This window comes from Zootermopsis nevadensis, unplaced genomic scaffold (assembly GCF_977971745.1).
Source record: "Zootermopsis nevadensis isolate Lab colony 2312 unplaced genomic scaffold, Znev_1.0 Znev_ptg000002l, whole genome shotgun sequence".
Lineage (NCBI taxonomy): Eukaryota > Metazoa > Arthropoda > Insecta > Blattodea > Termopsidae > Zootermopsis > Zootermopsis nevadensis.
The window spans coordinates 14,737,067-14,758,928 of NW_028259134.1; the positions used below are offsets into that span (position 1 = coordinate 14,737,067).

Consider the following 21,862-nt stretch of genomic DNA (forward strand, 5'->3'; position numbering starts at 1 on the left):
TCAAGATAAATTTTATGATTTGACCTGTGGCCCTGGACACATAACCAGAGGAAGGATAGGGTGTTTAGTAGAATAGTGTTGAAAATTTAGTTATGTATTACATAATTATATGGTATTGGGTTAATTATGTCATTTAAAATATAAAATACTACATTTGACAAATATAAGGCATAAGGCCCAAAATAATATTTTCATGTGAATCTTTTGGTCTCGATCTTAATATTTCACACAGTTTTTTTAATATCTTTTATAAAAATGTTATTTATGTTGAAACTTGCTGTGAGAATTTGGGAGAGTGGATTATGATAATTGGCCAATATTCCTATATTTCTAGCGCCAAGCGCTGTAGAGTTCCACTGAATACTTTAGAAATGCTATAAAACTTTGATATGAGCTATGTGACATAAGTAACATATAATATATTAGCTTGACATTAGTTAATAGGTTTGAAGTTGTCTTAACTGTGCATGTTAGTTTTATCTGTCAACACATTTAAACTAAACTTAAGCTAACATAACCTAATTTTAGTAGTGGCATTTCCTCTATTATTTGTGTTTGAATTACTGCCAAGACTTGTGTTCAAATTTTCATTCAGATTAGACATGGTAAAACAGTGTACTGTGTGAAAGGAAATTTGGTATTAACTCTCATGCAAGTTAAATTCACTGTATCTTGATAGTAACAGTCCAGTTGATTTAAATACTCTTCCTTACATAATATTTTAGTAAGTTAGGTGTGTTGACAGTACCAGAGCAGATGGTTTAAATCTCTTTCTTTTACCAGTTTAATATGTGAAGTATAACATTCTGCTTTGCTAGATACATTCTAAACTTTACACCTCTTAACATTATGATCAAGAGTCTTAGCAAGACGAGGTATAAATGCTGAAAGAATATTTGAACTTTTCTAGTGTGATATCCTTGGAAATTTTCATGGAAATAATTGTTTCTTTTATGTTATAGAAGTGACGATGATAGTGAACAAGAGCAGTGGTCTGTACTGGAACCACACTATGTAAAGGAGATTGGTAAGTTCTGAAAGCAGATCCATTGCAATATTTACTGAGAACATGATTTGATTCAGAATGTTGTCAGTTTGGTCACTTAGTAACATGATAATACACAGGGTTCAGCAAATTTGTTTAATTCTGTGTTACAATATTTTGTATGAATACAAGCCACACTGTAATGAGCTGGGGTAACTCAGTCAGTATAGTGACTGGCTATGGATTGGACAAGCGGGGTTCGATCCCCGATGGGGGGCAGAGGATTTTTCCTCTAGCCTCTGCGTCCAGACTGGCTCTGGGGCCCACCCAGCCTCCTATCCAACGGGTACCAGAGTTCTTTCCTGGGGGTAAAACATGGCCAGGGCATGACACCAACTACTCACTCCCATCTAGTGCTGAGGCTAAGATTGAGTTCGAGCTATACCTCCTCTCCTCACAAGCACCTACATGGCTTATAGTGGGACAGGTGTGTGTGTGTGTTTTTTATAAGCCACACCTTTTTTCAATATATGCATCCCCTAAATGTAGGGTTCATGACTTACAATCAGTATTATTAAATTTTGTGGTATAACTTGCACATTCTTTACCCATATTTCTAATAATCACACAGCTGCTATTAAGCATGACTAATCTGTCTGGTACTTGTGTGAATATTATTTTAAAAACTTTGGTGCTGTTTATAAATGAGATTTTATTTTCTTCTTGAACTTCTTGTGGACTTTAATTGTGCATGAACAATGGCATACATATTGTGAATTATTTGTACTCTATGCGTAAATATAACATGTAATGGGAGGTCATACCTGTCCATGTATCCCTCCACATTTCTTCTCCCAAACCAGTTGGCATATTTTAATGAAATTTGGCATTTGAGATTTCTGGATTTTATTTTGATTCATGATAATCATTGTTTTATACAAATCTCAAGTCAGACAGTATCAGATTTCTAAAAAAAATAATTCACTATGTGAAAGAAATGGATTCATGACAAAATTTATGTAATTTATATTGCAATGACCTAAGAATTTTTACATAGTTATATCCATGAAAGAGCCACGATTATGTTTTCCTCAATAACAAATTTTTTGGTAAACATTGTCATTCTTTTTGGTAGTAGAATTATTATTGACTGTTGATGGTGTCACTTGTAAGGAAGATAATTATCATGTTTGATAAAATCCTATGGAATCTATGCGTGCCACCACTGAGTACACTTGCCCTCTGCTTGATTATGTAAAATGATTTTTTTTCCATTGTTACTGTGTATTCTTCAAACAGTATGGAGTCAGAAATATTCTCTGCTGTTACTCTGAATAAATATTGTTTTATAATTAAGTTAATTAAGATGATTTATTTCACAGTCATCTGTTTAGTTTCTTTTCTAAAATCAAGTATTTTCATATGCATACAAAGGTTTTGTCATGTGCTAATCTTGTGTAATGAACTCTATGGAGCAGAATCCTTCCTGAGAAGTTGATAGTATACTCAGCTAATCAAAAAGCTGAGCAGGTCAAGAATTCTTGTTCTTTTATTTCATTTTAAATAATCTCTGATTTTGTTATTGCAGAAATTGCAAGAAGAACGGTTCATCTGATCAATGTGTCTAATACAGCATTCCTCTGTACTGAAGAAGTAATACGACTCTTCACAGACTTCCGTGGACGTCATGTTGTATTGAAGATGCTCGATGCAAGGCAAATTATAATACCATTCCATGAAATTGGGCGAAACGATTTACCTGTTGTCATTGACGCTATTGAAGCGTGAGTATCGTGATTGGAGATTATAAACATTATTTTTAAAATAGTGGAATCCATGGATAACTTCCATTTTATTTCAGAGTATTGTTGAATTGGGAATCAGTTTTACCTCTAAAGAAACTAATGAATTTCCATTTGTGACAGTAATAAGTGTCAAGAACTATACACATTGAAGAACCACTGTGGGTCACTACAATTACTAGCCATATTTAGGAGTTAGTAGTGGTTTTGCAGTGACATGCAATCCCTGAAGGGGTGGGGAGGAGCCCTCAACATTGTCTCTATGGCAACAGTTATACAGTGAAACCTCGATGCATCGTTTTCGGCGGGGGTGGGAAATAAAAACGATAGATGCGGGAAAACGATAGATGCGGGAAGCATTAAAAATTTAAAAAAAAACAATGTTTCTCTTTCAAAGTTACTTCTTTTTATCAAAAAAGTCTTTAATGGACAACTGGTTTGTCGAAACTTTACGTTTTAGACCAAACAGAGTACTTTCCACGTTCAAAATGTTTTCCTCGTCACGTTCGCTAATATTAAGCGCATAAAAGAACTTCACTTTTGCCAATGCAGCGTGTGCTTCGGCAAAACTCGGCACAGCTTCGGGCTCGCATTCGTCGTCTTCCTCACCGCTCCCACCCCCTTCGCGATCGTCTAACAAATCATCAATCGTGTCGACTCCGCATGTAGCAAGCTCGCTGTCTACTGCCGCGTAGTCACCAAATTTAACCACGTCTTTCACGGCGCCAAATCTATTCCAGTCTTCGTGAAAGCCATCATGCTCATCCACACTGACGTTAGAGTCTGCTTCTGCGCGAAGTTCACACCCGTAGCCACCTTTGTGAAAACAATTCAGAACAGTTGGTTGGGAGACATGCCGCCAAGCTGCCACTGTGAAATGAATTGCTTGTAGCACGTCAATTTTCATGTTGACATCCTTCCCAGCATCCATTGCACATACAGCTGTTTGCACAAGGCGCTTTCTATACAACTGCTTGAAAGATTTTATGATGCCCAAATCAAGCGGTTGCAAGACGCTCGTGCAATTTGCTGGATACTGCACGACTTTCACATTTCGTAGAAATGTCGTGTCCTTCGGATGAGCGGCACAATTATCAACAAACAGCAAAATCTTTCTGCCTTGTGCGCCCATGGAGGCATCCAGAGAACTTAAAAACGCCGTAAAGATGTCTGTTGTCATCCAAGCCTTTTTGTTGGCGTGATATTTCACCGGAAGTTTTTTCATGTTTTTGAAACAACGCGGTTTTCGTGATTTTCCAACTACAATCGGAACCCGTTTGTCACTACCGTCACTGTTAACACACAGAAGAACAGTAATTCGGTGTTTTGCACGTATTCCCCCGTGGCAAGATTCACCTTTCAATGCCAGCGTCCTATCCGGGAGGGCGTTGTAGAAAAGTCCAGTCTCATCTGCATTATAAACGTCCCTCCAGCAGTCTCTCGAGCCACAGCTCCGTTACTTCCACATCCACAGCAGCACTTTCGCCGGCTAACGTCTTGTAGACCATACCATGTCGTTCTTTAAACCTACTAATCCAGCCATTCGACGCTGCAAAATTTTCAATATTCAGTCTTGCGGCTATCGTCTTGGCTTTTTCCCGCAAGATGTTGCCATCAACAGGAATTCCTGAGGCCCGCGATTGCTGGTACCAAGTGAAGAGGACACTTTCTAGCTCACTGAAAGTTGATTTTCTTCCGGATTTCCTTTTTTTGCATGAATTACCGCACTTGAGAGTTTGTTTTCGGATTTCTTTCTTCTTTGCAACTATTGAATTTAAAGTAGATGGTGCTAATCCAAGGCGTTTAGCAATGTCGATTCTTTTTTCAAATGGATTCTTCTCCACTTCTTCTATGATTTTTAATCTTTCTTGAAGAGTTCTGACTTGCTTTAGTGGGCGAGACATGGTACAGGAATAATAACAAAATAATTAACAGGAGTAAGAGGAATAACAAAATATTTACGGGAACAACAACAAAAGTATAGACTGGAACAATAACAGGAAGAATGGAAGTACTGTTACTGCCGAACACGACGAAACGTAGCCGTAGAAGACACTGAACCACTGGAAACGAGATGAACCAGAAGAATGAAAAGTGCCGCCAGCCTTTCCTTTGTACTTGTAATAAAAGCATTTGTGAAGAAATTCACAGTGCACATGCCATTTGGCATCGCTGGAACGAAATATGAGTGCACCCTAATTAAAATCGTAAAATTTCTGACAATGAGCACCGCCATTCACTCCAACTATCACCCCTGCACCACTGACCCCTCATTCCAAAAGGATCTGTGCTGGTTGGGCGACATAACAGGTTACCGCTACTGTGTATTCTAAAAACATTGTGCGTCTTTCGGTATTAATTTATCTCAAAACCCAGCATTTTAATTTCTCAGAAACGATCATTGCGGGAAAATTGTTGGCCGGGACTAAGATTTTTGAACGATCGATGCGATAAAACGATAGTTCGAGGAACGATAGAAGCGGGAAAATGTAACATTATTTTATATGGGATGTATTCGGGACCGAACAAAACGGACGATGCATCCGGGAAAACGATAGTTCCGGGAACGATAGATAGAGGTTTCACTGTAATCATTTAAGCATAACACACATGTATTCTCCATTATTGATAAGTATTTGTCATGTAACTTTCCATTTGTTTTCCTCTTTATATCTGTATACCATTCCTCATTTGGTCACTCTACTTGTTCATTTGTCACCCAAATGGTCTTTATCTTCATTTTTTATTTATTAATGTCATTTCCAAATATTTTAACTATACATTTATTAGCTGTCTTTATATTATGGTTTTTTCCCACATCTGGTGAGGAGACATAAACATGTATTTTCTGTGTATTTATTTCTGGACCAACCTTCTTGTGTCTGATAGAGTCTGTCTGTCTTGTCTTTCTTTATGGTGTTTGTGTTTTTGCCCAGTAATTAATATCAGCAGCACATTTCAGTAGTTGATGTGTACCATTCACTTCCATTTGCACCAGTTTCACCTGAATTTCTAGGATGGTGCCATTAAATACCCTATTGATCAGTCTTTCTGATTTTACAGATATTGCCTCTCCATTATGTGTTAATTTCATACAATTTGTTAAAAATGCATACAGTTAAAAATGTGTACTGAGTATGTTTCAGTCTGCTTGATGAACAAGAAGTGATATGTGCATTCAGTATTGACAAACAGAATTGAATAGTCATTATACAGTAATATACTCAGCCTTCTGCTTCTGTCTTAAATGCAGTATTCTTCTCAGTGCCTTGTTCTCAAAACACTTGTAGTCCATGTTCTTACTTAGGGTGATAAAAGTAAATTTCAGTTCAGTGTAAAACGAAGCGAAATTTTGAGTTTACCTCTTTATGTCTTTAGGGTTTTCACTTGTAATATAATGGCATTTTAATTGTGATAACCTAAAAGCAGGACTGATGAGATGCTATATAATCATCTTGCTGTGCAGAAGGTGTGATTTGTACCTACCTTTTTTTTTTTTGCAGTTTTAATGTTGTGGGTGTGCCAAAGAATGTATCTGGCTACATACAGGGTAAAGTCCATCTCATTCCCTTGAAATCAGTGCCCCATATGCTGACATTGCTTAATGTGCAAGACAGAGCTGTGTTACGTGCTGTGCAGGTATGTGCCTGAACTTGTGACAACCTAGAATGTATGATAAATTGCTGAAAATGGTAAAGTGCAGTACATTTGAAGTTCACTGTCTTCTGGGTTACTGTGCTGTGTATTCTGATAGACGTTTACCAACATTTCAGAGGTGCTTGCTCCCTCCATGGTCAGGTTGATGAGTACTTAACAACCCAGAAGACAGCTGTTTTCATACTCAACACCATGAGAACCTAAGATCTCACTACAGTACTCATGTTCCAAAATTCCAAACCATATAAGTTTGTGTAATTAACTGACTTTTTTGAGATGGTCTCAGTGTTTGAACTTGACATTTTATAAGCATCATCATAGAATATCACCAGTTGATCCAATCCAGTTGTGTTGGATGTGTCTGTTTGTCTTGGGTGTATTTCATATACACATTATTTTTTGAATTATCTGTTCTTTCATCTTTAAGATATAGTTTTTTATATTGTCTTCATTTTAGTACTTTTTTTAGGTCATTCATAACCGAAGTTGCAAAAATGCACCCATTTCCTTTGTTCTGTCTGTGTAAAACCTTGAGAAGATTTTATGCTGGGGGTGCTCTGTCAATACATTTCAGTTTTGGTTAAAATTATACAATAACAGGCACTTTACATGAAGATCTGCATGTGTCTCTGAGCCTAGAAGTGACTGGGTGAGGAATCCCCAATTATCTTAGTTACCATTGTTACCTGGAGAATTCCCTGGAAGCCATTCAGCCACATGGGGGAGTCCCCCTATGATGATGTCCCAGTTAGGCAGCCATTAGACACCCCACCCGCATGAAGGTCACTGACCCAAAAAGAAAACTGGCATCATATACATCATTCACAAATTTCAAATTCTGGCAGACACTCCAGAATTATTATGGTATGCATACAACTCTACATTTATAAAATCTTCCCGGGCTATCAGTTGTGTCAATTCATTAAAAATCAGTGTTTGAGGGACTAGCTCCGCTGAGATCCTGGGAAAATTTTATTAACATTAGTTACCATACAAATGTCCTGTCTTTGTAATGACAACATTTACTTTTACTTTTTTTCTATATTCAGCAGAAGATAACTGTAAAGGCAGCTTCCAAAAGATTGTGTATGTTACAGTTTTGGTAATCAAAGGAGTCCAGGTTTGACCCTGACTGTTACCACTAATACTAAAAGTAAAAATTATGAAAATATCTGGAATTATGGTGAGATCCATCACCCAAAGACAGGCTTAGAGCCAATTACTGAAACACGTATGTTAAATATACCCCAGGCTATGCAGAACAGTGTCCAATATTATTGTGGTGTATCAATTGAACCATTACCATAAACCTACAATGACTCATCCAATCTAGTTTAAACATCAGTATCACTTTCCCTATGATCCATTTCTTACCATTTGCCATCTGTGTGTAGATATTGAAAGTAGTCTTTTCTCATGAGATTTACCAAAGTTAATTTAAATAATTTATTTTCCTTAAATGTTGATTTTTTAAGGAGGAGATAGAGAAGTTTGATCCAAGTGACATTTATTGGACAGGAAATATCAATTCAGCAGCGTGAGAGAATGTTGTGTATGACCCTTAAAACAACCTTGTTGTAAGTATGACTATTTCATGGGAAACATTTTTTTAAAAAGTTCATTTTTGGTGAACAGAAGTTGGTTCTGCAGTATTCTTAAGAACTGTATTTATTCATTTTCCATATTCCATCTATATGAGTGTCACATTTATTAATCAAACATTTAAGATTGGAGCATGCCTATGTGCATTCTGTATAATATGTTCAAGCTCTGTATGAAGATCATGAAAAAAATGTATTTACCAATGATGTCTAAGATCACAACATAAGCACATACAGGAGTACAAAAATACATTTCCATGCATTCTCAGATGAGTGTTCAGGTTGATGTGATTTATTATTACTATTGTTATTTTTTATTATCTTCTTCATCTTTATTTATCATTCAGGGGAAGTAGCTGCACCATTTATTGAATAGAAGAGCCAAAATCATTCTGAACACTCCATTACTTGAAAGAAGAAACAGAATTTCTCAAAAATGTCTCATTCTGCAAAACACATGAAATTCTGGGGAAGAATACATAATTCCTTCTTTTTTCAAATATTTTGACTCATATAGCTGGAAGTGTGAATTAATATTTATGTAATTCAGTGGTTCAGTTTTGTTCATGATTTCTACTGGTTCAAATTTTTACTGTGTTGAACTTTTCAGATATAATTTCAGTTGTTCAATCACCATATTTTTATTATTTGTATGTATTTCATTTATAATGTGTACATATGTTGTCACCATCATACCAAAACCTAGTTATAGATTTTGCATTGTCCTGATTATGTTTTACATTCTAAGACCTTACCTTGACAGAAATTGAATATTCTGTTGAGGTCTAATGGGATACAAAATTTCAGGACATGATAAATGGCACTAATGTTCTGACCTCTGAAGTGTGCATGATCACTAATTCAGTACCATGCAATAAATTAGCCTACATCATTATTTTATAACAAAATATAGACATATGACATTGTCTTTCAATTGAATATGTTTGTGTGTTCTCTGATAACTCTTGAATTGAAAATTTTAATGTAATTTGGTATGAACATCATGCCACTTAAGGTCACCCCACCTATGTACATTTTAAATTCATCTGCCAATAATCCTAACATGGTGACCATGGTACACAGTATTCCATTGCATGTTATCATACATAGGTAAATGTTTCAAATTCAATGTAGCCATATGTGTTCTTGATATCTACATTGAAATGTATAATAGTAAATCTGAAATGTTCAAAATACTGGAGATTTATTGTTCCGCTGTTGTATTTTCACACTAAAATAAATATTTTTGTTAAGAGATGTTTTGTTTTCTTTGTCGATTTCACATTATATTGCACATATATAGTGTTATTTTAATTTTACAGCTGTAATAATTGTTTTGTATACTTTTCAGTAAGAAAAGTTTAAACATTTAATGTCACAGTTACACATGTTTAGGCCCATATTGACACAAACAATAATTTGAAAGTACTGTATTACAGTAATCAAAGAGATTACAGCTTAAATTGGAAAACCATTTCCTTTCAAACTTATATTATTTTCCATTAACATGTTATGTAAGAGGATGTTTTGTTTCTGAATTGTGCAATATATAATAAAGTACTAATCATATTCAGTACTTTGATGAGTATGCATTTGTATGTACTTTTGTAATTTTGCTTCACATAGTGTGCGTGTATGTTGTAACATTTGCTTAGTTTCATAAAGTTCATGATGTTCTTTCTGTCTTTGGCTGTTTGGCAAAACTAATTTTAAGCTTTGTGCTGTTCTGATTTTCTGCTTACGAAATCAATAAAATTAAATTGGTCTTCATTGTATTCCTATTAGCTGGAGCCATAGCAGTGCAGTGGAAATCTTATCTTCAGCAACATCTTCGATTAAACTACTGGCCTGTTCCAGTTACAAGGGTTAAAATTCATTGTTCCTTCAGATACACGCACGTCTGTGATTCACTTGATTTATGAACATCACATGATTTGGCTTTTTGGTCCTGACATTTTGAGAAGTTGAAGTCTGCTTCATTCACTGTCACACATACTTTTGAAAGAAACTGTTCACTCCAAAAACAATTTTTTGAACCTGATTACGCTGTACTTCGTAGCTATATCAACCACTGCTACCATCACCACTCCTTGTACTTGTTTTCTTAAGGACATGTTGAGTATACCGACTTGATGTGGAGCTTAAAAAATAGATATAACAACATTGCATTTCTAGAGAAAATGCTTCTAGAAATTCACAGAGCCCCTATTCTTTACAAACATTTTGTGGATATCCTTTGTTTAAACCTCCACTTTTTACACACAGCAGTGGCACTTGAAACACCCTGTGGGAGTATTTTTACATAGAATTTTTGTGTGAGTACTTGGGTCACTGCAAATGGGAACAATTAAATGCCGTAAGAACATTCACATGGTTGTGGCTTAAAAGGTTAATGAAAGAATGGAAGTGGCAGAAATCATTCTGTAGAGTGATCAGAGGATACAGAATGTTGAAATGATAAGAGACAGAGAGGCTCTCTGAAACATTGGCCTTTTGTTCCAAATTGATGTGGCTAGTGGCCCAAGAAGATTATGTTGCCATGGAAGCTTTATGGGAATGAAAGACTGATTTTTAAAGTATTATGGTGAGACTTATATCACCTGAGTATTGAAAATACAAAGAATTGCAGGTAACTAGTAACTACATCTAGTGTAGGGGTTTGTTTCTTTTAGTACCATTTGAATTGGAGTATGTGTCTCGAGACATAAGCATTATAATTGCTTTATGTATTTCTTAAGACTCTCACTTTGTTTCTTTATAAACTTAAATTATGACTACTGTCTTGCCTTTTTTGAGGAGTTTCATATATCTGGTCCCTGCTGAAACATGTGCCATGTTTCATTTTAATGAATTTTATTTTGGGTCAGATTTGCAAAGAAAATTTTAAGGAGTGTGGTTTCTATAGTACAGTATATATTCAAATTCCAAGTCCCATTACTTGTGACACAACTGTTTTTGACATCTGAGATATTGCTTATGGTTTCAACCAAAACAAATTTTTACACAGACTTACAGTGAAGAATATTACGATGGTTTATACCAAAATAAGACTTTGCTCTGTCAAGCCATGTGAAGTATTAATTCAAAACTTTAATGGATGTAAGGTGGTAGTACAAAGATGATAATAGCGGTTCTAATATCCGTACTGCTAATATAGTAGCAACCTAGATAAGAGATGGAAAGCAAATCTTCTAGACATCTATTCATATCTATCTAGAGTTACTTGAACGAAGTTCGCGCTACATACGAAAGATGTAGATAGTTGCCAATAACCTAGCATTATTATCTGTGCACAAAAGTGTCTAGTGCCGATCTGCGTTGGCGGGTATCTAAGGTTGTTAATATGTAGTTGAGGTTATGTGACGAGTAAATGCGTAGTGGAAATTCAATTGAGTACTAACGTACTGATGCTGTTTGTGTGTGTGCATATCAAAACACATTCCATGGATTTATTGTGATGGTTATTATTTGAGCATCTACCAATGTAAGGTATATGTTTACTTGTGCATGTTGGATGGATCGGGCGGCAAATTTGAGAACAAAATTCAGGTTATTTTTAATATGGGTTAGGCTGTGTTGCTTGTAATCAGTTCTAAGCACATGGAATGAAATTACCAAATTTTCACACTCTCAAACTTTACAAGGTGGTAATTGCTTATAGATGTGTCTGAATTTTCTGAGAAGCAAACCTTTTTTATGGTATTAATGCAGAAACATGGGAAAGACTTCTGATAGAAAGAAAAATGTCAAATACAAGGACAAGAAGTGTTGCTTTTCAAAGTCAATGAGACGGTCAGCAAGTCACTCTTCATCAGAGTCAGATGAGAGTTCAAAAATCCACCACAGTAAGTCCAGAGTGCATAAGAACCGACACCATCGTTCTAGATCGCCAGTAGAGAAGAAATCTGAGGATGCTCACTCCATAGGATATTATGAAAAACAACGTATTACTAAGGGAGACAGAGGAGTTTTGGAGACAGACAGGAAAAGGCAGAGTTCGTTTGATTATGAAAATAAAGAAGAATCACATAAGTCGTGTCACAGTAGGGATGAGGGTGATCAGCCTGAATTCAGTTTCCAGATGTATTCTTATGAACTGAGAGTTCTCCTTAGAGATGAAGATTTAATACCAGAACCAGAAGATTTCTGGAAGTTCTTGAAAAATTATGAAACTGTTCAAAAGAGAGCAGGAGCGAGGAAACATGATTTAGGATCTGCTGGTAAGAAAGAATTCCAGAAAAGCAAGCCACATTTTTCTGGAAGATTAGAATACTTTCTGTATTGTGAAATATTTCACTTGTATATTTTTATGTAACCTTTGGTATCTTTAAGCTATAAAGGAAATGCTATGTCAGATTAACAAGATGACCAATACTTATGTCAAACCTAAGCAGTTTAAAAACTTTTAGATATTGGATTAGAGTAATATTTCAAAATTTAACATAATTTCTTAATAATATTTTTATGTTTGTGGCTGTACATTATTATTGGTTGCTCCTGGGTTGTAATGGTTAAGCCCAGATGTAAGCAAATATTTCAATTCTGCTGTAATGTAATATATAGGGGCATCAAAATATGGGTATATAATAATAGATATGTACCACTAATTGAAATTTTCTGCAAATATAATCACTTTAATACATTTTTATTATATCTGTATGATTTCTAAGTCTTTTTATTTTTCCTCAAAAATTCATGGAACTCATAAGTTTCAGAAGAACTTTATAATCTGGTCAGAGCATAATTCCTGTTTCTTATTTAAGATTTTGATATAACATATATCATTCCAATATACTTCACACTCTTAACATGTCACAAAATGTAAGTTTTATTTACAGCTGTAATGTACAGCAGCATAATCATTCTAATGTACTTTTAACTCATACCCAAAGAAGGTGATCACTATTTAAAAATGCTATGCCAGAAACTTTTCTGCCTTTGACGGTTTACAGGCAATAGTACTGTTTACTCACTTCTCCCCCTTATTTTATACTCTGGTGGAATGATCTGATGGAAGGGTTATTGATACTAACATTTATTTGGTACAGATACAAGTGCTAATCCTAATTCACTGGATATACCTTCGGTGTATGACAAGTCTCACCTCGTAAGCATTTCCCTCAGAGCAAGCTTGGAACAGTTGGCATCCCAGTTATCACCAAGTTGTCGTTTGTCTCAACAACGATTGTCAGAATTTCAAGATATATTATTACTGTACTTGGACTTCAAACAGAAAGAAAAGTTTACCAAACTTCTTAAACTACGCCAGAGTCAAACAAATTTGCCTATTGCACAATACAAGTAAGTACAGAATTCAAGAAATGTGTTTAAGTAATGTAGAGAATGTTCCTTTTTTGAGAGGATCCAAAATGGTCCCATTTACTAGTGAGCCAAAGTATCCTTGTATTTTCATAGTTAGATTGTTTGGTCTGAAGTTTAGCAATGTTGAATCAACTACATACATCATTTATTGAGATTATAGTTCATGGGGCTGTCTCCCATCTGTTTTATGCTCTATTACAAACATCAAGTTGTTATGAAGTGTCACTGAGCTAACAGTTTCAATGTAAGATTTATAAAAGGAAATGTTGATAAAGGCTCAGGCTGACAGATTTTCATACTTGCCCCCAGTTTATGTGTGCAGTTGCTAAGATAGTACTTTGAAATAAAAGTTTTGAACATTTTTCCATCTGAGCAGACAACATATAACCTCTGCAGTTGACACTATGTCAATAAATACCCAGAAGACACCATAACAAAATCTGAGATAATTTTTAAGGCTGATATGTGGCATCTGACAAAGAAACATGTCAGATCCCATGTTCTGTAATTTCCCAGATTCTTTTTCCTCATTTCCAGCTTAACATTTCATAAACACTTCTGCTTCCTTTTACCCACTTCATGCATTCTATTTATGTAATCAATATTCAACATAGTAGATAATATTGGTATACTGCCCTCTTCTAGTTTTGCTTGGGGGATTGAACTTGATTTTCGTATATGACATTTATACCACAGTATTCCTTTATCATATCAAACTCTCTACTAGCTTTATGACAAATGTGAAGCCATAGATTAGTGAAGGGAATTAAAGTAGTTTTTAATAATATTTTTATTTAAACATTATAATTGTTCTACATGAAAAGCGTATAATGCTAAAATGCAGATGTATGTTTTATTATAGAGAGCAGATTGTAGCAGCAATAAGAAATGAGAATGTAGTAATAATAGCTGGAGATACAGGTTGTGGGAAATCAACTCAGGTACCACAATATCTTCTGGAAGCTGGCTATAAAGGAATTGGTAAGCATGTAGTTTGTTTGGCAGTAACATAATTTGTAAGAAAGAATAGTAGTTATATAGCAGACTCTTGGGTTTTCCCAGAAACAGTTGTTTTTAGTTTTAGTTGCTCAAGTTGACCTAGAGACTGGCTATCCTGACTGATGTACTTTGAGGTTTTTGTTTGTTCTGTTAGCCATTTGCTGGACCAGTACTTTTAAATAGGACCATGACTACTTGCACATCATTCCTAATTCTTGCCATTTAATGCTGTATAACCTGTGCATCTTTAACTGCCATATAGGACAGAGTGTGTGACTGAGTGAGAGATTTTAAAAGTTAATGAAATGAGGAAACAAGCAGGAGAAGGTTCATAATTTCAAAGATTGCAGATGGATGACAGGACATACTGACATATGAATTGACATGTTTCTGTATGCACATTTTTTGCTAGAAAAGTAATTCTTATGTTATGCATACACATGAAATGTCTCTAACCAAATCTGAAAGCAAATTGTCATAGCATACCAAACACTCATAAAAAGAAGAATAAAGTCTTCCCTGTGTCTGAGTATCACTCCATGATGACATGTAGGGGATGCTAGTCGGTTGGTAAGGCTCTTCAGCATTAGATGTAGCTGAGTAGTTTGCATCACAAACCAATTATTTTACTGGGTAGGATACTGAATGGGCCACAGAGCCAGCCAGTCTAGACATGATGTTTATGATGATAAAAATCATGACACTTAGTGGGGTGGTAAGAAACTTGAGCCATACAGTATGTTCCATTTGTTTCGTGTTACTGTCATAATAATAAAGTTATAGTAGTGGACTTTGCATCCAGACTGTGCTGGGCTATTCCACACTAGCAAGGCTGAAGGAAGAATTTTATGTCTTAATATAAATAGTGGTAGAAGGGTATACAGTGAAAGTGTTGTATTTTACACAACAAAATTACAAAAGAAAATCTTTTAGAATATACTTTTACTTAGAACCTTATTCAGAGTGCAGTTTTAAGAGATGCAGCTTGCAAGACAAGTTATCACTAATCTTCTGTTCAGAATTTGAAGTTGAACCAATGTTCAAGTGTGTCCAGTATGAATGAGTATGATATTGTACTTTAGGTGAGAATTTTTTTTATCTAATTTGTTATTTCATATTTATTGTCGTGTTTTCCTCAGCATGTACACAACCTCGTCGAATTGCCTGCATCTCGTTATGCAAACGTGTTGCATTTGAGACACTGAATGAATATGGTTCACAAGTGGGTTACCAGATTCGTTTTGAAAAAAGCAAAACACAACATACAAGAATTGTGTTCATCACTGAGGGTCTACTTTTACGACAGGTAACATTGGAAGAACTATTTTCCAAGATTTTGCTTGTATTGAGAGTGCCGACATTTCTTTCTCATCTTTCCTCAGTTTAACTCTCCATGTTCACTCCATACTTCTTCCTGTTCCACTTTATTCTATCCCCATACTTTTTGTATGACACAAACAAGAAGGGATAAAATCTAAACTCAGGATACGTGAATATTGAAACACTAAAAGAAATGGGTAACTTAAGGTTACAGTGATATTGGATTATGTGGAAAAAATTTCCCTGGTACATGGTATTACAGAGCTCCTGAACAGAGGAGGGTTTGATATGACAGTCCACCTTGGTAGAAACATCTGTATATAAATAATGATTTCTGTTAAACAAATCACCCATTTCAACCTGTATTTTTAATATATTTTTTATCTCTCATGCTTTTTATACTGTCTGTCATAATTAGCAGAAGCACCTAAACCTAATTTTCAGCTCAGAGACCAGATATCCTTACTGATGCTTTTCATGGTTATCTGTCCATCCAGGTTAACTCTAGGATAATACCTTAACCTTTATCATCCTTGTGTTGCTTCATATGTACAGTCCAGTTTTACTTGTGTTCCACTAACTTACTGCCAAACCATTAACCATGAAGTTAAAGGCCAGGGTTTAAATTGCCTTTCCTGTATGTAAAGGTTAAAGAAGAGATCATGACTGTTTCCCTAACATACACTGAACATGGTTGTTGAATGGTAGGAACTCATATATTCTGACAGAATTTTGTGATTTTCCTGAATTTCTCCAGCACATTCTGTGACAGTTACTTAAAATCGTCCATAATTGCTTCCTTCCATGCCCTTACAAATATATCATTCAATCATCTTACTATATGACACTCTATAATGTATGGATTTGAAAAAGTATGTTTAATAACTCAAAAAAATCAATAAGTCCTTTCCATACATATATTTATTTTTCCAGTCTATACACAAAACTTGTTTTAAAATAATGTTGTTAAAATTATTTATAACATTTACAATATAAATTGCATTATGTTATATTTTATGGCGCTTTTCTGTGTCTTATAATATTACATTTATCACAGCGCTTTTGATTTCGACGACATGTTTCGATGTTTACCACATCATCATCAGGCTTATCAATTCATATATTTTTAAAAACTATTGTACATTTGTGCATTGCGTTTATAGATTTTTAATTTTCAGTCTTCATCTTGATTTGGAGTATGCATTTTGATGTTCATTAACCTGATAATGAACATCAAAATGCATACTCCAAATCAAGATGAAGACTGAAAATTAAAAATCTATAAACGCAATGCACAAATGTACAATAGTTTTTAAAAATATATGAATTGATAAGCCTGATGATGATGTGGTAAACATCGAAACATGTCGTCGAAATCAAAAGCGCTGTGATAAATGTAATATTATACGACACAGGAAAGCGCCATAAAATATAACATAATGCAATTTATATTGTAAATGTTATAAATAATTTTAACAACATTATTTTAAAACAAGTTTTGTGTATAGACTGGAAAAATAAATATATGTATTGATATAACACAAACATGACGCAATTAAGATACAAGTCCTTTCCACTTCACCATCCACTATCATCCTATAGTTCATCATTTATGTGTGTTGGTTAAACATTGTTAAACAAGCCAAGAAACTGAGAAGGCATTAGAAATCAAATTTGTCTAATGTGTTTCACTTCACAGGTCTCTACAGATCCCTCGCTCTCTAATTATGATGTGCTGGTGTTGGATGAGATACACGAACGCCACCTGTTTGGTGACTTCCTCCTTGGTATTGTTAAATGTCTCCTGTTTCAACGCTCTGACCTCAAAGTGGTTCTGATGTCAGCAACTATCAACATAGAACTCTTTCGAGATTACTTCTCAGTAGAAGCTACAGTAATACAAGTATGTACATGTTTTCAAGCATTGTAAAAGTAATATGGCTTATGTGAACCCCCTCCCAAAAAAACAATTTTGGTCCAAAAATGGAGGACACGTTACATTCCGACCGCCAAGCAGAGACTGACCCACACTGGTCCCCATATAACAAAACAAAGCTGGAGAAGAGCAGGGTGCACTCTGATGGGAAAAGAGTAAGGTTAAGAACAGGTTGACACAAAGGAAATGTCACACACTGTTGTGAATTTTAGCACTCTTAGGAGTTAAGCATAGCCATACTACTGATAGATGCCTTATACTTTATAAGAAATGTTTAATAATGCGTTTTGAAAGGTGGATAAACACAAAGCCCTACATCACAGTCTTTGCAGTAGTAAACCTTATTGTACTCATTTGTGCACAAAAACCCTTTATTGAATAAATTATGTGGTTCTGCAATACACAATACATTTACATACATGGCCGATCTCTGTCTATTGAATGCGTAAAATGATTTGGTTGTGAAATGTGACCTCTTATGCAAATTTGAAATTTTCTCTGTATGCCTCATAGTTATGTAATTGTTATAGGTAGATTGATGTACAGTGCCAAAGTTCAAAAATATAACAGCTGTGGTCAGTAATTAAAATCTGTATATGACTTTTCAGATATACTATGTCCATGCAAAACAAGTATTGGTGCTACTCTGGATGGACAGATGTAGATACAATTTTGTATGAATTGTACTGTTTACTAGTAATCTGTGTTTTTAATTTGAAGTTTTGGGTAAACTGTAAAAAGCTGTCTGCATCAAAATTTGAGTGTGAGCAGTACACTTTAAAGCAGAACACATCACATCCAAATTACCTCTCATAATCATCCTGTCACTTGTTACTTTATAATCTGTGTAGTTTTTAAACATGACTTAGATTTATTGCACAAAGGTGAAATTCCTATGTACATGCATTGTTTCATGTATAGAGGTTCTTGTTAAGAAGTTTGTAAAATAGTGGTTTAACTGTAATGCTATTGCCAGACTGTTTATTAAATTAGCTTGTGGTAGGTTCCTGGGCGGTTGTACCCTATCAAGCTGCAGTATGTGCCAATTTCACCTGAGGAGAAGTCATCTAAGTCAGGGCGATTGAATCCAGCTCCGTATGTACGCATCATGCAGCTAATTGATGAGAAGTATCCAAGTATGTTTACTGTGTTGGATAAATTACAATAAATATAATGAATGTAAAATAACTGGAAAATATATTTATGAGAACTTACTAGTTAAAAATATCCTTCAGATAATCAAGGTTGTACCGACACATTTTGTATCACGTGGGATTACTGAGGTAATTAAAGTTATTTTACAAGATTGGTTGGCTCCAATATTCTAATGAAAAATAGTTTGATATTTTATTATGTCTCATGTAATATGAGTCTGGTTGTGTATTGGATAGAGATTAAGCCCCAACTTAGGGAAAAAGCTAGATATATAATGATAATGTGTAAGGTCTGTTGCTTACCTCATAGTTCAAGACAGATGAGTATGAAATATTGATGGAATGCAGATTGACAGGATAAATCTGAATTATTTGGATTAATATCTGTACTAGTGCCACTGTCTTACCTAACTTCCCATTTGGAATGCCCTTGGATTGCACCTAGGTCTTGGTGGTTAGAACCTGTCATATTAACTACTTGAGCTGTGGTGTGACCTCACTGTCTTATCTACTTCTTATATAGTATTTTAGATGTCTCTGACTGTCTTCATCTGTAAATTGAGAGGGGTTCATGTAACAGGTGGGTAAAATTATTTCACATACCAGCAGGTGCAGTGTGTTTTAGAAAGTTACTGACATCTCAGTAAGACATGTATAGCAGTTTCTTCCAACTGAAGTAGTTCTGTAAGACTGAATAGTCTACACAGCTTTTAGAGGAAATGCTGCTTGAAATGTGTGAAATAACATGAAGGAACTTTTTTTTATAACAGTAGACAAAGATTTATGTAAGAAACAAAGTTGTTTCATAACTTTGCATAATACAATTTAATTTTGTAGGATTTTAGGTTTTCACAGTGGAGAGTGAAGTTGGCTGTCTTTTGGGTTGATGCACCATGTGGTCTTGTAAAAGTTTACTGATGTTTCAGAGTTGCTTGCTGCCTCCATCATCAGAGTGATGAGCAAGCACCTCTGAAACATCAGTAAACTTCTACCAGATTACACATCCCAACAATCCAGAAGACAGCCAACATCGATGTTAAACACATTCTATTTTGCCATTGTTTCTTTAAATAGGAAATGAGAGGGGTGACTTACTTATTTTCTTGAGTGGAATGAGTGAAATCTCCACAGTGGTTGATGCTGCAAAATGTTATTCACAGCAGACTCAGGGCTGGATTGTACTCCCTCTTCACAGTACCCTGTCTTTGGCAGATCAAGATAAGGTGAGGTCCAGATAGGCTATCAGGATGTTATGATGAGACCATTTGCCAGAAACACTGCTAAGTTTTTGTGACATTTATTCTCTTTTATAGTTATGTAGAATTGTATGTACAGTTTATATTTTTTTGTGTGATAGTATAATGTTTTTGAACTTAATTATTTATGAAAGCAAAAATGGAAGCCCTGTGAATCCAATGAGTAGCCAATTGCTGTAATGTAACATATTATGATTATTGCTTGCTTTAATTTATGTTCAGGAATGAAAACTTATGAGCAATGTTGAAAACATACAAATTTAAGAATAATATTTTTCAAATACTGGAACTGTAAGAATCATTAGAAAGACAATCACTAACATTTCCTTGATTACTGATGCTTATTAATTCTGCATCCAGCTGCTTTTTCCAGTTGTTCTGATACCAGCCAGTGTTGAGCCAGGGCTACTATTTTCATTAGCCTCAGGGCTTAATGTTTTATATTTAAGATGAGCTTAGCATGCCACTTATGCATTAGAATATTTAGTTTCTGATATCGAGCTGTTACATTTGAGTCCACATTAGTAAGGTGTTAAACTACAATATGTTATTTTTCTTTGTAGGTTTTTGACTACCCACCAGATGGAGTTCGCAAGTGTATAGTATCAACTAATATAGCTGAAACATCTGTCACAATTGATGGTATACGCTTTGTTGTGGATTCAGGAAAGGTGAAGGAGATGAGCTATGATCCAAACTGCAAAATGCAGAAACTCAAAGAATTTTGGATCAGTCAAGCCAGTGCAGAACAACGGAAAGGGAGAGCAGGTGAGGGATCGTTTTCTGTGATGTTTCTACTGATGGTGCTTCTACTTGTCATTCTTCATTTTTTAGCATAAATGTTGTTTTAATAAACTAACTATATAGAGTAGATTCCTTTTTGAGAAGTTGGTAATTACTCAGCTAGTCAGTAAATATCCCACCTACCATGGAATAAGAAGGTTGATTTCTGTACTGAAGAAATCTTTCCACTGGACCCTATATTGTGATGAATCCAGTGTACATCTCATACCCTACTTCTTTAAGATTAATTTCAATAACTTGTGTGTGTCTCCCAAGTGGTCTCTTCCTTGAAGATTTTCCAGCTGAAGTATTCAAAATATTTCTTATCTCCTGCATGCATGCTAGATGTCAACCTATCTCATCCTTATTTTTTTGTCATGGTGACAATATTATGTAAAGAGTGACAATTATGACTGGGTAATTTGAATACTTGTGTTCAACAAGATAAAGTGTGCTTTTTGCCTATATTGCTGTATGAGATATCTTACCATAGTTGTTGCTGATTGATTCTTAGGATATTTAATGATGCTGTTCTAACTGTGGATGTTGTATACGAGTAACTAAGATGGGAACATTATCATGAATAGTGAGTAGATAAGAATTTATAAGGAGTCAGTTATGACCTGTTTGAATTCATGTCAAAACCTCCAGAAGATATCAGGATACCGATTGCCTGATCTAGATTCAAATTGGGTACTTCTCCAGTACAGGTACACCAGCCTGCTTGGTAGAAGGAGATTGTAATATTGTGTTTTTAATACTTGTAATGGGCAAACTAGGCTTAATACTAAAATGAATTATATGATTGTAGGTCGTACAGGTCCTGGTGTTTGCTACCGTTTGTTCTCTGAGGACGAATACACAAACATGGACCAGTACTCAACACCTGAGATCAAGCGAGTGCCTCTTGATTCACTCTTACTTCAGATGGTTGCTATGGGGCTTCCGGATGCTCGAAAGTTTCCCTTTATTGAACCACCACCACCTGAAAGTATTGAAAATTCTGTCTTGTCCTTAAAGGAGCAGGTGTGTCTGAATTTAATTCTT

The 21,862-nt window shown here is 35.1% G+C and overlaps 2 protein-coding genes and 1 long non-coding RNA gene across 14 annotated transcripts in view; 2 read left to right on the plus strand and 1 right to left on the minus strand.

Moving 5' to 3' along the window:
- Nucleotides 1-9,300, plus strand: part of LOC110836631 (tudor domain-containing protein 5) — a 41,254-nt gene extending 31,954 nt beyond the window's left edge. For 2 of the 3 annotated variants that reach the window (XM_022078035.2, XM_087350562.1), the window contains exons 14-17: nucleotides 963-1,027; nucleotides 2,574-2,769; nucleotides 6,291-6,426; nucleotides 7,920-9,300. In XM_022078035.2, coding sequence (XP_021933727.2) covers nucleotides 963-1,027; nucleotides 2,574-2,769; nucleotides 6,291-6,426; nucleotides 7,920-7,985 — 463 coding nt within the window. In that variant the 3' untranslated portion in view covers nucleotides 7,986-9,300. The remainder of the gene's footprint in view (nucleotides 1-962; nucleotides 1,028-2,573; nucleotides 2,770-6,290; nucleotides 6,427-7,919) is intronic. The other variant, XM_022078036.2, reaches the window with a different exon arrangement.
- Nucleotides 6,343-11,235, minus strand: LOC110836638 (uncharacterized). The gene is made up of 3 exons (XR_002545394.2): nucleotides 11,059-11,235; nucleotides 7,131-7,230; nucleotides 6,343-6,450 (listed from the first exon to the last, which is right to left on the minus strand). It is a non-coding gene; the product is annotated as an uncharacterized LOC110836638 (long non-coding RNA).
- A 12-nt stretch (nucleotides 11,236-11,247) lies between these two features.
- Nucleotides 11,248-21,862, plus strand: part of LOC110836629 (putative ATP-dependent RNA helicase DHX34) — a 36,793-nt gene continuing 26,178 nt past the window's right edge. For all 10 annotated transcript variants that reach the window (XM_087350606.1, XM_087350570.1, XM_087350588.1 and 7 more), the window contains exons 1-9: nucleotides 11,248-12,265; nucleotides 13,094-13,346; nucleotides 14,230-14,348; nucleotides 15,506-15,672; nucleotides 17,386-17,589; nucleotides 18,626-18,758; nucleotides 19,851-19,999; nucleotides 20,596-20,800; nucleotides 21,627-21,841. In XM_087350606.1, the coding sequence (XP_087206732.1) occupies nucleotides 11,761-12,265; nucleotides 13,094-13,346; nucleotides 14,230-14,348; nucleotides 15,506-15,672; nucleotides 17,386-17,589; nucleotides 18,626-18,758; nucleotides 19,851-19,999; nucleotides 20,596-20,800; nucleotides 21,627-21,841 (1,950 nt within the window). In that variant the 5' untranslated portion in view covers nucleotides 11,248-11,760. The remainder of the gene's footprint in view (nucleotides 12,266-13,093; nucleotides 13,347-14,229; nucleotides 14,349-15,505; nucleotides 15,673-17,385; nucleotides 17,590-18,625; nucleotides 18,759-19,850; nucleotides 20,000-20,595; nucleotides 20,801-21,626; nucleotides 21,842-21,862) is intronic.